The sequence below is a fragment of the Anomaloglossus baeobatrachus genome, chromosome 2 (genome assembly GCF_048569485.1).
Source record: "Anomaloglossus baeobatrachus isolate aAnoBae1 chromosome 2, aAnoBae1.hap1, whole genome shotgun sequence".
Classification (NCBI taxonomy): Eukaryota; Metazoa; Chordata; class Amphibia; order Anura; family Aromobatidae; genus Anomaloglossus; species Anomaloglossus baeobatrachus.
In genome coordinates, this window is record NC_134354.1 from 85,122,258 (window position 1) to 85,139,520 (window position 17,263).

The window sequence follows — 17,263 nt, forward strand, 5'->3', positions numbered from 1 at the left end:
AGAGGTTACACCTCAATACAAGTCTATGAGAGCCTGGTTCTAGCTCTAATAGTCTTGTATTGAGCACTTGTGAAGTAACTTATTACTTACGGACAGTCAGAATTTGTGCTCACAAAGTGGTGCCACATGAAAAAAAAAGTGTGCTAGAGTGAGTATAAGACGGTGGTAGAGATTTTGGGTTAAAAGCACCACTCCAGTGGTGAAAAAAAACAAAATGATGGTATCTATATATGCCCCCCTGCTGGTATATAAGTCCCCATCTTGGGCCCCTCCTGGTATATATGTCCCCCTCCTGCTATATATGTCCTCATCTTGGGCCCCTCCTGGTATATATGTCCCCCTCCTGGTATATATGCCCCCATCCAGGTTTATTTGTTCCCTTTCTGGTATATATGTCCTCCTTCTGGTATATATGTCCCTCTCCTGGTCAATTCCTGGTATATATGTCCGCCTCGAGGGCCCTCCTTGTACATATTTCCCGTTCCTGGTATATATGCCCCTCCTGAGCGCTTCCTAGTATATATGACTGCCGCAAAAGGGAAAAAAATTAATCACCCTCCCAAACTCTCATGTTGCACAGCATCCACTCTGCGACACAATGTATTTCAGCTAGATGTGCACTCTCAGACGCACATCCACCTGGAGCAAACCAGAGACTGCGGTTGGTGATTGTCCCTCTCCTGTCTTCAGATCATGCAGTGATTATGTTCCCCAGCTGGCTGCTGCATCCTCACCACCTCTGTGGCTCTGTGTTGCCTGCAGTAGTGTGATGAAGTCGCAACTTGATGACTTTATCATGCTGCTGCATGCTGGGCCATGGGATGACGCACCCGCGCCCTGCTCTGTTTTACTGATCCTGGTTCCACCATATTGCTAATTTACATGCAAGGCACCTGAAGAACATCACATGCAAATAAGCTATATATAACGTGGTTGTGACTGGGGCCAAGTGAAGATGGGGGCCTGGCTTAAGGTTTACTAAAGCGAAGTAGGCCCCATGAGTAATGGCAGTAATGCCCTGATGGCAGCCCAGCTAGTAGGTGCCAATGCTTGGGCCCACCGGAGGATCCTCCGATTTTCAAGTGGACCAGTCCAACCCTGTCCACAAGCTATTCCTACTGATTTTACTAAAGAAAGGTTAGTATGTACCCCTGAAAGGGGAGCCATGTGATGGCCTGCTTTGTTTACCCTGACTTCTGTAGATATGGATGTGTGCAAATGCGTCGTTACCTTTTGAGAGTTGTCCCCATGTGTGCTTGCAGGTATCCTTGTCGTAGACGGGGAGGAGGCGGCAGTAGCCACATGATAGTCTTAATAAAAATAACTGGAACTTCTTTATTCTTGCACGCTCAGTATCCGTACTTCTGGTCCCTAGGACCCCCGTGCTTTGTCCTTCTGTCCTCAGGGGAAAAACTCTGCTAACTTACCCTGGGTATCTTCCTCCAGCAGCTAACGTCCCATAACTTTATCCGTCCCCGGTATCCTTTCCTTTTGCGTCTGCCCTGTCTCACTCTTACCCGCGTCCCGGATGCGCAGCCCCTCATGGCACCAGTACGAGGTCCTACTGAAGTCTCCAAGCCTCAGTGTCCCTCCGGTCCAAGGTCGACTTGTGAAGGGGTTCCCTCCAGCTCAGGCAGGCTCTAGCACGAGCCCCTGCCTGGCACGATTCTTACCGCTCAACTAACTAGATCCTTTCTGCACATATGCTGTAACCCTCTGCTTACTCCTCCCATCTTAGCTCCGTCTCCTTGACAATCCTCTACTGTACTCTCTGTGTTCCTTGTCTAACTCCTAAACCTGACTAAGCTACTACCATTCTCCATCACCTGCTGCTTGTTCCCTAGTTCCCACTAAGACTATCTATCTGTTACTAATATTATACCTAGTCTTACATCTATACCTGGCCCTGTACTATATCCTCTACCAAACATAGCACGAGGGACTGTGACGCCCTGGACTAGCCAGGGAGTCACAGAGGGGCCCCTGCACAACACCTGTACCCCAAAAACGTTCCACCCATCAATAAAAACCCTGAGTCACCCCTATCTGTCCCAGACATCCACACCCGGGGGCGGGGTCAGGCGGTTGGCCACGCCCACTGAAGAGGATTGACGGGCAGGGGCGGGGAAAAACAAACAGATTGTGTTAGGGAGAGGAAAGGAGAGGAGGTAAAGAAGTGAGCTGAGAAGTAAATCTGTCAGGGCCTAGGTGGGAGCCTAGGGACCCTGTGGCCAGGAGACAAACGGTGGTGGCCGTCCGCAGGAGACCGGTAGTAGAACTGGCGGAACCATCAAGGCACCGGGGCAGGGTAGTAGCCCGCCAGTACCGAATCGGCGAGTCAAACCAAAACCGGAGCACCAGTGAAAGGGTACTCAGACCCTGTACACAGCCCAGAAGCAACTGGACCGAGTCAAATCAACTGATTGCGGCTTGGATTAAAGGTCCATTCCCACCCAAAGTCCCGAAAGAAGGCAACAGTCCACCGAAGGGGATAGGAAGCCACCGCCCAGGCACCAAGATCCCACGGGCCAGCGCCTGCGTGCAAGAGGGCTCCTCCGGCCTCTACAAGTCAGGGAGCGGACTACTGTTGTTGAGACATAAGTAGTCACACAGTCTACAGAGGTGCAGGGAAAAGACGACACCACCAACCCGAGTAGGGGGAACCACGCAGCCGGCTGCGGGCACCGACCACCATCCCGTTTTTGGTTTACCAGTGACTCTGGTGTGTTTTCCTCTGAGTGGGTACACCAGTGCCCTCAGGCACAGGGCCGCGCTGCGCCACCCTGCCCTGCATCCCTGTGGCTGCCTCAGCACCCCACCAATGGGCCCCGGGTCTCACATCCCATACCCACGGAGGGGTCAACACCTATCTGCGCCACAACACCGCACTCGGGAGCCCCCACCATCACCAGCAGCGGCGGTGCCAACAATTACCGCGACCCGTGGGTGGCGTCAAGAACAATCTCCACTACGGCTCCGGCCACGCACCCACCCGATCACCAAAACAACCACCCCCTTTACAGAGCAACGTGACCCCCGGTCCGGAGGCGCTCGAGCCACCGACACACACCTGAGCCCGGATCCAAGTCGCTCAGCAGCCGCAGCCGAGCGAGGGGCGGTACAGGACCAGTACATATTATACACAATATTTACAATATATAAAACTACACCAGCGGTGACTGCCAGGTGGAGCCGAACGGTGTGCCCGTTCGGCTCTGCTAGATATTATCTTTACTTTACACTTGCAATACCTATTTACACCATCTTCGTAGGAGAGGGCACTATTCACCTACCTTCTACAGCGCTGAAAAGGACGGTTTTGGTTGCAACAGAGCTATAAGTAGAGGGAGTGTAAGGCAATAAATCCTGGCTATATGCCTCTAATTGTAAACTATCCCTCCTCTACCATCTGAAAAGCACTTTTGTTTTAATGGTGCAGTAGTGGAATTCAATTACTGCAATTCCAATTCAAAACTGCCTATTTGCTTGCTCTACATTCAGTTCTCCCTCCTACAACATCTCTCCATAACCTGATTGCAGAGTACAGAGGGCTTACCATCCCGTCACCAGGCCTTATATAAGACCCGAAGGCTCAATTCAGCTAACCAATCACAGTAATGCCAGTACATCATGGCTACAACATTGCTGTGTACGGCAAGCAATCCCCGCATGTTAATTGGCTGATTAAAAGAAGTAAAACATGCGGGATGGTGACTCATGTAGGGAACTCAAGCTTGATCGAGTACTTGAGCCCCCCAATGCTTTATCAAGTATCGAGCAGTGGCGAGTACACTCACTCATCACTATTTGCTACCAAAATGTGAATATTACATAATCTGTTCCTTGAAATAATAATTCAACTAACAGGCAGCTACTCAATCCGGATACTGTAGAGATAGTGCTGCGGCTGGGGTAAGCAACAGCTAGTTCAGACGAGCGTTTTAGATGTGCATGTGCTATCTGTATGTGTGACGCCCCTGGACTATCAGGTTGTCACAGGGTATCGCACAATCTGCCCTCTCGTGCAGTATCCACCTCCCTCTTGGTTATGGGTTCCTAAGAAATGGTGTTGCCTACATCAGCTAATCAAAATCCTAGATACACCCTGCACCACACCCACCAGACACACCAGTGGACGGCTTGAGTGGAATAGAGTCGCCCACCTGGGGGGTCAAGGAGGGGAGGTGAGCAGTGTAGGCAGTTGGTGTTTAGTGGTTGGAGAGTCTGGAAGTAGCCCTCGAGCTGTAAGGAGCTCTGAGGAGGTTGGGAGCGGGGACTCCTGTAAGAAAACTGTTTAGGTGGCAGATGGTGATCTGGGCCTAAAGGTGTGGACCCCCGGTCGCAGGGGATTGTGGAAAGGGGCTCGGATCTATCGAGCAGGACAGCCGGCGGCCTTGCACCATCACCGGGCTGGGACTAAGGCACGACGGGGTACGTGGACCCTAGGTCGGGGAGTAGCTTCAGGCAACCCGATAATTTACCCGAGGGAACGGAGCCTTCAAGATTCGTTCCCAACCGCTCCATAATTGGGGCACTAGTGCAACGAGAGGCATAAAATTTTCCACTCAAAACGGTCCAGAAAATCCCAAGCGTGAGCCCTGAGAGCAAGCTCCCACACTTAGCCAGAGTGGGGAGCGGGACCCGGCAAGTTTCATACTACTGGGACCACCAGAGAAGTAAACTTAGTGCCAGGAGTCAGGTCACGGATCACCAGGCAGCACCATTGGGGACGGGACCCGAACTAGCTCCCCTCAGCGGCAGTGGTGTCCAGAGATTTGGTTTATCCAGTTGCCGGTGTCTGCTTAATGGACTGAGTGAGTATGCAAGTGACCACTGCATCCCACGGCCTTTCCCCCCACACCGAGTCCCGAGGCATCCCCCCTACCCGTGGAGGGTCATAACACCTGGTTGCACCCTTCATTGCCCCAGGTACTCCCCAACAGCAACGGTGGTATTCACCCCAGTTACCATGCACCAAGGGTGGCGTCACGAACTCTATAATCCCCTGTGAATATCCTCCTTCATTTGAAAGGCCGCACGACCCCTGGGTCTGGAGACCCTTGAGCCACTAAGAACCTAGATCTGAGCAGCCCGGCTGCTGCCACGGGGGCGGCACATATGCAAAATGGGTATCAAACAGACAGGTGAAGGACCAATGCAAGTCAATGTGATGAATCGCAGCATATGCTACTTTGTTGGGTATTCTATATCAAACTCCCCCATAAGTCAATGAATGCACCACAAATTGGAACAAATACATGTTACTATCCACATGTCATGCGTTTTTCATGAATCCATTACAATTATTAAGGTACAAAAATTATATTTGATCTTTATCAAATTGTTCATGTAAAAGTCTGTTTTTCCGGTACCAATGATTTTGCATACACCTGTCTGAACCTGATTTAGTTATACAATGTGTCATATCAAGAAAAAACAAAAAAGCTAGCACTAAATGTGCCCTACAGCACTAAAAATTCCAACTGTACTTATTATAAATTTGAGATTTTTGGGAAAAAAATTGCAATTGCTTGAGCTACCTAGCCACTTCATGGCAAATCTCTATTGGGGTAGTCCTAACACTAAAATATTTTTATAAAATGTGCCAAACGGCCTCACATATGAAATAGTAGAACTGCTCTTAGCAGCACTCACCTGGTCTATTTCAATCCCGTACCCATGACTGAATCATGGCTGTGGGCGGGACAGGTCCAAGCAAATGCTGCATGAAGTAAATAGCCTGTGGACAAAGCCTGATGACTGAATGTGAACAGTCACCAACCGCCAAAATCTAGACAGGTAGAATACATGCCAAATTGGGGTGCATAGCAAGGTGGGGGTCAGCCACCGACCAATTCAATGAAAAAAAAACCAAAAAAGCTAGCACTAAATGTGCACTACACTACTAAAAATTCCAACTGTACTTATTATAATTTTGAGATTTTTGGGAAAAAAATTGCAATTTCTTGAGCTACCCCGCCACTCCACGGCAAATCTCTATTGGGGTAGTCCTACGCTAAAATATTTTTTAAAATGTGCCAAACGGCCTCACATATGAAATAGTAGAACTGCTCTTAGCAGCACAACAAATTGGAACAAATGCAGGTTACTATCCACATGTCATGCGTTTTTCATGAATCCATTACAATTATTAAGGTACAAAAATTATATTTGATCTTTATTAAATTGTTCATGTAAAAGTCTGTTTTTCCGGTACCAATGATTTTGCATACACTCGCCTGAACCTGACCTAATGCTGATTTAGTTATACAATGTGTCATATGAGCCTACAAGACTGATTTTGTGGTGGACTATATGTCTACAAAAAATTTAGGCTGTCCAAAAATTGTGGTACAATTTTCCAGAAAACATTGGAGAGGAGGTTGGCTGCATGACATCCACCACACACAAGGGGCTTCTAATGATGACATTTACGGATTTTATTAACATTTTCTTTTCACATTTACATCACATTAACATCCACAAATTTGATGCTAAAGGCATGTGGATTTCACGTCTCATTTTTTTTTTTCACAGTGTGAATGGTAATGATCTACCAGAAGTTTTCTGCACCCAGTTGGCATCTTTAATAAGGAACAACCAGTCCCTGAAGATAATTGGTCTGTCTGGTAACCGTCTATCCGGTCCTAATTTCAGTGATCTGATGGAGGCGCTGTCCAGTCCAGACTGCAGGATAGAGACATTACAGTGAGTATAAGAGATGGATACAGGTTTGAGACAAGGGGAGGAGGGAACAAATTATATATGAGTTTTCTTCTATTTTATACTCTACCATTATTATAAAGCTGCTGACTGCATCTTCTTATGTGACATTTCTAACAACGTCTGACTGTCTTCACTCTAATTTAAAAAAAACACAACAAAAATGTTTCTTCGTTTCTTCACTGCTTTAGAAAAAATGTCATCAAAAGTGGTTATTTCACCAGTTTTAACATGTTACACCGGCCCCATCATGAAAAAGTGTCTGCAGAATAAAGCTTGTAAAGGTTAGATTCTAATTAACCCTTCCACTAAGGGGACATTAGCAGAGATACATCTCTGGGGGGCGTGTACTTTTCCCCTGTAAAACTTTGCCCAATCATAAGCAGAAAGCGTTATGTAGGAGGAAAAAGTACACTCCCCCAAATAGGCTTTCTTTTGTGTGAGGCATGTAATGGCACGGAGCCCTGCTCTCCTCTCTGATCTCTGCAACTGCTCGTTTTGAGATTGACACAAATTTTGGATTTCACAAACTTTGCTGCTTCAGTGTTTTTACATCTTTTAGTCAGATGTTTCTATGAGTAAAATTATCAGCATTTCATACATTTATGAACTTTCATTGACAAATACATCAGGTTTATGCAAAGGCTCAATATTTACAGCATTGACTCTTATTTTTCAAGACTTCTGCCCTTCTACTAGCAGCTGGATATCGGTTTGTGGGACAAATTCTGACTTATAACAAATCATTCTTGTCTAAGCAGTGCTTGGAGATTTTCAAAATGTTTCTGTTTTTGTTTCTTCATCCACTTTTTGAAGATTGACTACAGATTCATACTAGAATTGAGATGTGGCCATTGACCCCAAATTTCAATGTTTTGTTTCCCAAGCCACCTATCACTTTTGTCTTGTGATGTGTCGCTCTGCATTCTGGAGAAAGCATTAGTCATCAGTCACCAAACTGAACCTGAATCGTTCAAAGAAGTTATTCTTGGAGGATGATTAGATCCTATTCGTTATTCATGGCAGTGTTCTTATGTAAAATTGTTAGTGAGCCCCATCCATGGATGAAAAGCCCCACACATGAATAGTCTCACAAGTCATAATGCTTTTCTGCTGGCATGACACAGGACTCATGGTAGTGCTCACCTTTCTTCTCCAGACAATCATTCTTCCAGATGTCTCCACAGTCTGAAGGAGCTTTTTTCTGAGACGCTGCAAGATGGAGTGAGCATCTTCACACTGGTGTGATGTGTGGGGAGAGTTTCCCTCTTCTTCCTTCACATTCACTACAGATTTTATACTAACGTTCTGTGGACTCGTCACTCACATCTCATTTTTTTTATTCTTTCAGTTTAGCTAGGAATGATCTAAAAGACTCTTCCTGCACACAGTTGGCATCTCTAATAAGGAACAACCAGTCCCTGAAGACACTTGGCCTGTCTGGTAACCATTTGTCTGGTCCTCACTTCAGTGACTTGGTGGCAGCTCTGTCCAGTCCGGACTCCAGTATAGAGGAATTACGGTGAGTCATGAAGTGGAGGTTAAGTATCTATCACTATTCTTATTACTATCCTATTATTGTATGTGTAGCACCCACGAGGGCAGGGGTTAAATACTCGACACTGGGCCGGTGATGTCTGGTCTAGGATGTCACGGGTGGCCCTGCACACCTTCGTGGCCCCGAGGTGTATGATAAAAGGGATGGAAGGAGGGATGGATGATGGATAGGGATTATGGGAGTTGATTGAAGAGGTTTGTCTCGTGACGCCACCTGTAGTATGTGGCCAGGGATTAGCCGCCGCTGCAGGGTTCCTTGCTGGGGCAGATGCTGATGCAACTCGGGTGTTATTGCTCCCCACAGGTGGAGCGGGCACGAGGAGGATGGTGGGAGTAGTAGTATACGTTGGGGTGCAGGACTGAGGGCGCCGACAGTAACTGGATGACAAAAACTGGTTGTTTCCTTTACCTTTACTGGTCAGTGTGACCTGGTCAGCCAGGGAGCAGTGTGGAGTCTCTCTCTGCCTGATAGTTTGTAGGCCTTCCTTATGCGCTTGGTGTGTGGGTCGCTGTGGCTTGAAGCCGCACAGCGTCCCTCGTCATACTGACAGTACATCTGGCCCCTTTGGCGGGCAATGCGAGCCAGTTGTGGGGCCCGCTTGGATTCCTGCGGCCCTGGGCTCTATCATGTTACTTCACCGTGGGAGTCTCTAATGGACCGGGGTATATAGAATCTCCCAGTCTCCGGTCTTTACTGCTGTGCCGTTAGCACCCGACAGTCGAGGGCCCTGGTGTCCTGATCTTTCTGCGCTCGGTCCCAGAAAGCTCACGGAAAGCTCTCTACAGCGACCGGTCTCCTTCTTCACCACCTCTGTTCTGATGTTTCACTTCCTGTTCCCTGTGTGTCAGACTCTAACCCCTCCCCAGTCCCAGAATCCTCAGGGAAGCTCGCCCCAACCAGGACTTGAGCTCCCCCTTCTGGCCTGAGTTGGGAAGTGTTGTGTGTGTAGTTTTACCTGACATAGAGATCCTTCTCACTGCTTCCAGGCATAGCATTGCTCCCGATGAGGAAAACAGCGCCACTGTGGCTCCCATGACCACTGGGGTGCCACATATTCAGTGTTATCAGAAAGTTTGAAACTTATTGGGGATACCGTATTTTTCAGGTGAAATGTATAGAAGCGACATGAGTGACAGTTCTCTATAGAACTTTATAAGGATGTTCTGTAATCTTCTTTCTCAGTAATGGTAAAAAGTCTGTAGTCACTGAAGACAGATTTTACCCATGAATTGAAATTAATATTAAAGAGGTTATCCACAACTTTTTCATTAATGGCCTATTCTTAGAGTAGGTCATTAATGTCTGATCAGCCGGGGTCCAACTTCCGACACCCCTGCCGAACAGCTGTACTCTGAACCAGCGGCGACAGCAGGCAGCCAGAAATGCTCAGTTCTGGAGCTGCCGCATCTTCTGATAACGTGGCCAGGTACTGCACATCCACCTCCCATTCAAATCAATAGGAAGCGGATGTGCAGTACCCGGCCACAGCTAGCATCAGAAGACGGGGCAGCTCCGGAACTAAGCATTTCCGGCTGCCTGCTGCAGCTGCTGGCACCAAGAACAACTAATCGGCAGGGTGCGGGGAGTCGGATCTGGGCTGATCAGACATTGATGACCTATGCTAAGGAAAGGCCATCAATGTAAAAGTAGTCAATAACCTTTTTAAAGGGGTGGTTCACCCATATTTTTTATTGTCTAGATCGATATTATATTGAGAAACAATGTTTCTCTCAAATACCTTGTGTTGTCAATAGTGCCTGTGAGAGGCGCTATTGCAGACCGCTGCTCCCCGTCCAGTGACATACCCGTCCAATGCTGCCTCGTCATATCCGTGCAGCCGGCTGCATTCTGAGCCCATCTGCTCCCTACTCCTCCTCCCTCCTCCCTCACAGCACATCTCTTGCTTGCAGCGTTCTGCGAGGAGAGAGGAGGGAGGGGGGAGCAGGAGACGCGCCGTGCTAGGAGGGAGGAGGAGGGGGGAGCAAATGGGCTGTGACAGCAGTGAAACACCGCTCACAGCTCAGAGTCTGGAAGACTGTAGCCGGCTGCACGGATGTGACGAGGCAGCATTGGACGGGTACATCACTGGACGGGGAGCAGCGGTCTGCAATAGCGCCTCTCACAGGCACTATTGACAACACAAGGTATTTGAGAGTAACATTGTTTCTCAATATAATATCGATCTAGACAATAAAAAATATGGGTGAACCACCCCTTTAAGATTGAAAGATCAGTCCTGGTGGAGAAAGAAGCAGATTTTTGTAATAGGATACAGTATATTACAAAGCTGCTTATTTTTACGACTATGGGGTGAGAGATGATCACAGGAAGCTTGATTATGCAATGACTGGCATGAGAACTGTCAAGGAAGCCTCTGAAGCTCCTGTAGAGGTGAGAATAGTGGGTTAAAATAAGAAAATTGTGGATTCACTGGTAATCAATCCATTGCTAATGCTAAATCCTCAATAATTGGGGTTTTTGGAAGGTTTTGACTTCCTCATTTTACTTAGTAGAAGAATCCCACAACAAATATTCATTAGAAATAGACATTCCCCGCAGTGCATACATACAGTGGGGTTTTTTTAAGGGGTGATGAATAAAATATTTTTTTACTGTTAAAAGACATGTTAAAGGTGTTGTCCTCTTGTCAGAAACCTTTTTACTATGTTCAGTTAGTTATAAAGGAAAAAAGGAGCTTTACTTACTGTCCATTGGTCCAGTGCTGTGTAAATGGCATGAAAATGTCATCACTGGGGTATTGGTGCTAATAGGACACAGAGGTGGATCCTTCTGTTTGTCACACATCTAGATGCTAATTGTCATTGTTGCAGCAGGTATGGGGATCCTTAGGAACCACTGCACAATATATAGTAGAACCATAGACACAATATCATCAAATATTGGAACAAAAACACAGCAAAAACACTACATGAAGGAGGATGGAGTCTGCCAGTAATAGATTCCTCTCTAGGACTCTGGGATAACAGATGACAATAACTAGACAGGATTAAAGGGACCCTTACTGGAGATCCATGCAGCTCGGATTGTGGGTGGCATGAATCGGACACTGTGTCATTGTAGCTGTTCCTGTTTTACCCTCAAATGTTGCATCGTTTCAGAGAAATCATAGTTTGTAAAGATGACTAGAGGCCGGTCGCTGGTAGGATCTCCCCAACCTTTCCTCTCGTCTTTATCACATGCATAAGAAGATACCTGACATTGTAGTTGAGGGGGTTAGGGAGAAGTTGCACCGAATCAGCCTTTTGGATTAGTCCACTGGCGTACACAAACAGAAAAGGGCCCCTGTGCAAGAACAATGTATGGGCCCCTTGCAGCCCAAGAGCTCATCAAAATGCATAATTCCACCTGTTTTGGAGGAGAAAATGGGCCACCTCGGTTCTTGAGCCTGGTGCAGTTGCACAGGTTGCACCAATGGTATGTGCGCCCCTGAATTAGTCATTCAAGATGCATGATTACTGTCCAACTTTTCAAAGTGTGTTTTTTCTGAAATGACGTAAATGTTTCATAGGCAAATATTAATGGTTATAATAACATAGCCCATGCCTGATTCCTGTCAGCCATGGTTCCGACACCATGAGCCTCCAGTCGGGTTCCCTTTAAAGGGGGTGGTCCAGAATTAGAAGAATATGGCTTCCTTCTTCAAATAGCAAAGTCAACAGCTTACAGTGTTTTATGTTTTTTTTAATGGTTGTATTACTTTGGAGAAAATCTGCAACGCAAATTGATCGACTGCAGAATTGAAATCCACAGTGTGTCCATGTTTGCGGGTGTTCACTGTGGATTTCCCTCCATGCAAAGTCCAGGGGGGGATTGGGCAGATAAAACAGCTGTTGTTCTCCTCACTACTTATCACCAGCATCCTTTACAGAAGTGTCAGGAAGAATAATGGAAAGCCACACCACTGATCACCAGACACCAGTGGCGACTGTCAGAAGTGGTTATAGAAGTGTCAGGACACTGGTGTAATTATATTATGTCCCCCAGAGTTATCATTTCAGAAGAACAAACATAACATTATACAGACCTCATCCTCTGGACGACCAGTTCATTGACTGATCTGAAATATATGAGAAAATACTCACAATACAAAGTGACTAATTCTGGGGTTCTGTTTTATTCTAGGATGTGGGACAATGGATTGTCTGAAGAGGAGAAGGACAGAATAAAGACACTGGAAAGACGCAAACCAAATCTGAAGATCCGTTACTAAAAATATCATATCTATCTATCTATTTTTGACAACCTCCTTTGTAATTTTTTACGGACAACTGAACCCCAAATTTTTACAAACCTATTCTGCAACCTTTTATGTAATGAACTTCATGAACTTCAAAGTCCTTTTACTTAAAAGGGTGGTTGAGAAATAATAAAATAAAAAATAATTGGAAATCAGTACGTGAAATTAAAAAGCAAGTCATCGCTCGTGGCGGTCAGTAAGGGCCTTAATTCTGATGTGTGCACCTTTTTACAGCTCTGCATCTAAAGCCCGGTGAGGGTGTCATATGCCAATGATGACAAGGGAAGATTGTCTTATGACAGACAGACTTCAGGATTACTGGCCAGGATTGAGGGATTCTTCACTGTGGTCAGTAGAAAATGTGGCAGCTGTTAATTTGGTGCCTTTACGTCTATATACAACTTGCCTCTCTCACTTCTGAACATACTTAGATGGAATGCTAAGACGTACTAAATTAAAGGTCAAAGATTGTATTTCGGGCCATTTGGAGGCTTAAAGATTGTTTTTATCATATAAGAGTGTTATTGCCTAATCAGTTAAAAAAATAAAAAGCTGGCTAGATCTCCTGGTAGCCTGACTATCAGCACATTGCTTCAAATTACTTTGAGGTGGCATTTATTCTATGGGGTAAATCCCACTGCTTACATACAGTGTGAATGCCATGAAGGCTGTGATAGGTAAACATAGAGTAAGTGATTTGCGTTCATTGCACAACAGACATCTGTCGGTTGAAGGAAGCATTGGCCGGTCATTTGGCCAATAGCTTCATCTCCTGACTCCTCCTTACACAGGCGCTCGCTCTGCCGATTGCTCCTGTGTTCTCTGTGATGGAGCCGCTTCCAGACTCTTATCAGCAGTCAGTTGTCGGTGAAGAGGCACTAGGGCCACATACACTTTATACTACCAGCTGTGCCCTTTGATATTGATGGATTCGGCCAACATTTGTATAATATGTTTAGGGGCTTCAGCTGCCCCATGGAATAACATTGGTCCGAGTGCTATCTCATAAAACATTAGATAGCACTCGACCAATGTATACGCGAGCAATAAGGCTGCGCTTCACAGCACTACTGAGACAACAGTGACAGGGGTCTTCAGCAGACCCAAAACTGTCATAGTAACCCCTTTGACCCCAGCAATCAAGTTGAAGGGGGCTGATGGAAGCCAGTGTGATTGAGCACCAGCCCATATCCATTTAAATGCTGTTGTCAAAGATTGAAAGCAGTATTTTAAATGGTTAACACCTGTGAACAGAACTCGGCTCACACCGTGGCTGTTAGACACAGATACCAGCTATGTAATATACCTGGCCTCAAGTGTGTGTGTGTGTGTGTGTGTGTGTGTGTGTGTGTGTGTGTGTGTGTGTGTGTGTGTGTGGAGAGCTGAGGTCAAGAGCTCCATCACCAGATACAAACCTCTTCTCATGGCTTTATTTCACGTCTTATGCGGGCTTCACACGGTACGATCTATTGCACAAGCGATCGTACCCGCCCCCGTCGTTTGTGCGTCACGGGCAAATCGTTGCCCGTGTCGCACAAAGTCGTTAAACCACCGTCACACGTACTTACCTGCTGAGCAACCTCGCTGAGGGCGGCGAACATCCTCTTCCTGAAGGGGGAGGGAAGTTCGGCGTCACAGCGACGTCACACAGCCGCCGGCCAATAGAAGCGGAGGGGCGGAGATGAGCGGGACATAAACATCCCGCCCACCTCCTTCCTTCCGTATAGCCGGCGGGTGCCGCGGGACGCAGGTAAGCTGTGTTCATCGTTCCCGGGGTGTCACACGGAGCAACGTGTGCTGCCCCAGGAACGATGAACAACCTGCGCAAATAAGATTAAACAACATGATCCACGATTTATAACTGATTTGGAGTCGCACGTAGGTGTCACACGAGACGACGTCGTGAACGATGCCGGATGTGCGTCACGAAAACCATGACCCCGACGACACATCGCACGATAGATTGTCTCGTGTGACGCCCGCATTACATGTAAAATTGCAGGTTAAAAAGTCTGAAATCTGCTTAGTCTCAGTGTGGGCCACTTGGTACAGAGGAGATGGCACTGGAAACTGGAGAATGCACATATCGGTAAGTTGAATAACGCCAGCACTATGTATATAGTTTACATTTAGTGATGAGCGAATAGTAACTATTCATGTTTGTGTTATTTGTAACAAATCCCAAAGTATTATTCCAGTATTAGTCACGAATAAGGAATACAAGTCACTGGGGAACCCAAGCATTATTCTGTGAAATCTTCATGAAAAATACTCAGGTTTCCAATTGACTTGCATTAGGCTTGTTATTCGTGATGAATACCAGACTAATACTTTGGAATTCATTGCGAATAATCTGAACACAAATCGTTGCTACATTGAAACCATAAGTTTCAACTTTTCCAAAGTGCTCCTTTACCTCCTGCACTTTCCCACCTTCTTATTGGCAGAGCTATTTATCAAACAAGAGGCAGGGATAGATGGAAAACAAGCAAGGGTCAAGATATACTTAAATGTTTGGCTTTGCCAAGGGTGCACCAAACGACCTTGGTTTAAACAGTCAGTTACTCACTGAAGACAGAGTGTTGTGAAGACTTTACCAAGAATCTTAAATTTCTCCATAAGTGCCTTCATTATGAAACTGTGTATATATTGTCTGTCGTTATACTTGTGTGTGTACTTTTTACTTCTTACCTCATAAATATTAAAAGGCCATAAATTGCCAGACTTGGTGACAGTTGTTCTTGTACACCACATTTCAGTCCAAGCTTAATATTATTTTTAAACTTGTTGAAGTCTAGGGAATTGTGGATTGAAGACTTTTGTTAATTGTATCTCTGTCATTTTGACCATTTTGCAATAAAAATTATTTGATGTAAAAATTCACATACAATTTGTATTGTCTTATCTATAACAACCTTAATATTTAATATGAATGCTGTAAAAATTAAAACCATTTACAGAATTACCAATTCTGCTTTGCCTGTCTCCCCAAAATGGAATAACAAATGTTTTAAAAGATTTGAGTAGCTCAAAATGGTAGTGTCGCGGGCGGAGGAGGGCGCAGCACTCACCCACTGCTCGGGTCCGGCTCTGCTGCGGCCTGCTTGCTCGCTGCTCGGTGGTGGCTCGAGCGGCGGGCCAGATCCCGGGGCCTCGAGCGGCACTCCTCGCCCGTGAGTGAAAAGGGGAATTGGTTTTGGGGATTTGATTGTCCGTGACGCCACCCACGGTTGTGGTGAGATTGTGACACCACCGCTGCTCTGGACAGGGATCCCGGGAGCAATGACTGGGAGCAGCTTGGATGTTGGTTCTCCCCTCCGTGGGTAGGGGGTTGGTTTTCCCAGGGCCCGGTGAGCGTAGGTGGGATGACAGGCGGGTTGCGGAGCCTGGTGAGGTGCAGGGTCGCGGAGGCAGCGCTGTGCCGCACGGCACAGTGGTACTCACTCCAATGATGAAGACACAGTTCTTGGTAAAACATACGGCTGGATGGACGGGTCCCACAGGCGGCTGCAGTGGTTTCTGCTCCCGGTACGTTGATGGTGACTGCCTTTCCCTGCACCTGTGTAGTGTAGATGGCTCCAATGGGTTTCCACCGGTAGCCCGCTCCCCAGCTAGGATATGTGCTGAAGGAGCCCCTTTTGCCCACAGGCTCTGGCCCTGGGAACTGTAGCCTTGGCGGTGGCTGTGTTTCCCTCTAACGGTTGGACTGTTGCCTTCTATCGGGACTTGGCTGCTGGGAAACCCAGGAGGTTCCCTTCGCTAATGGATTTGACAATTCCACGGCGACTCCTAGCCTTGTCGGGGTCCGTAAGCCCTGCCGGATGGTGCTTGCTTCTCTTTGCTCGCCGGTCCGGTACCACCAGGCCACCGCCCATCCACGGTCCTTACGGTCTGCTCCAATTAGCCTCTCCTGCAGACGGTCAACGCCGTCTGCCAACCTTGCTGTACCGTCCGGGCCACACACCCGGACCAACTTCAGACTGCTCCACTGCTACTTTCCTTCCTCTCACTTTCTCCTCCACAACTAATCTGCTCTGTTTTCCCGCCTCCAGGACTGTGAACTCCTCGGTGGGCGGGACCAACCGCCTGGCCCACCCCCTGGTGTGGACATCAGCCCCTGGAGGAAGGCAACAAGGATTTTGTGTTTTGGCTTTGGTGTGCCTAACCGGGGTGTGGGGTGTGTTAGTGTTGTTCTGTGACGACCTGGCTTGTCCAGGGCGCCACAGTAGCACTCACAAAGATGTATTGACAAAAACAATTTCTATATATATTATAAATATATATATTTCTATATACAGTACAGACCAAAAGTTTGGACACACCTTCTCATTCAAAGAGTTTTCTTTATTTTCATGACTAAAAATTGTAGACTCCCATTGAAGGCATCAAAACTATGAATTAACACATGTGGAATGAAGTACTTAACAAAAAAGTGTGAACCAACTGAAAATATGTCTTATATTCTAGGTTCTTCAAAGTAGTCACCATTTGCTTTGATTACTGCTTTGCACACTCTTGGCATTCTCTTGATGAGCTTCAAGAGGTAGTCACCGGAAATGGTCTTCACTTCATAGGTGTGCCCTGTCAGGTTTAATAAGTGGGATTTCTGCTTTATAAATGGGGTTGGGACCATCAGTTGTGTTGTGCGGAAGTCTGGTGGATACATAGCTGATAGTCCTACTGAATAGACTGTTAGAATTTGTACTATGGCAAGAAAAAAGCAG

The 17,263-nt window shown here is 46.7% G+C and overlaps 1 protein-coding gene across 1 annotated transcript in view; it reads left to right on the forward strand.

Moving 5' to 3' along the window:
* LOC142290976 (NACHT, LRR and PYD domains-containing protein 3-like) overlaps nucleotides 1-15,389 on the forward strand; it is a 59,482-nt gene extending 44,093 nt beyond the window's left edge. Inside the window, exons 8-10 of the mRNA XM_075335133.1 lie at nucleotides 6,538-6,708; nucleotides 8,075-8,245; nucleotides 12,425-15,389. Coding sequence (XP_075191248.1) covers nucleotides 6,538-6,708; nucleotides 8,075-8,245; nucleotides 12,425-12,512 — 430 coding nt within the window. The 3' untranslated portion in view covers nucleotides 12,513-15,389. The remainder of the gene's footprint in view (nucleotides 1-6,537; nucleotides 6,709-8,074; nucleotides 8,246-12,424) is intronic.
* The last annotated feature ends 1,874 nt before the right edge of the window (nucleotides 15,390-17,263 follow it).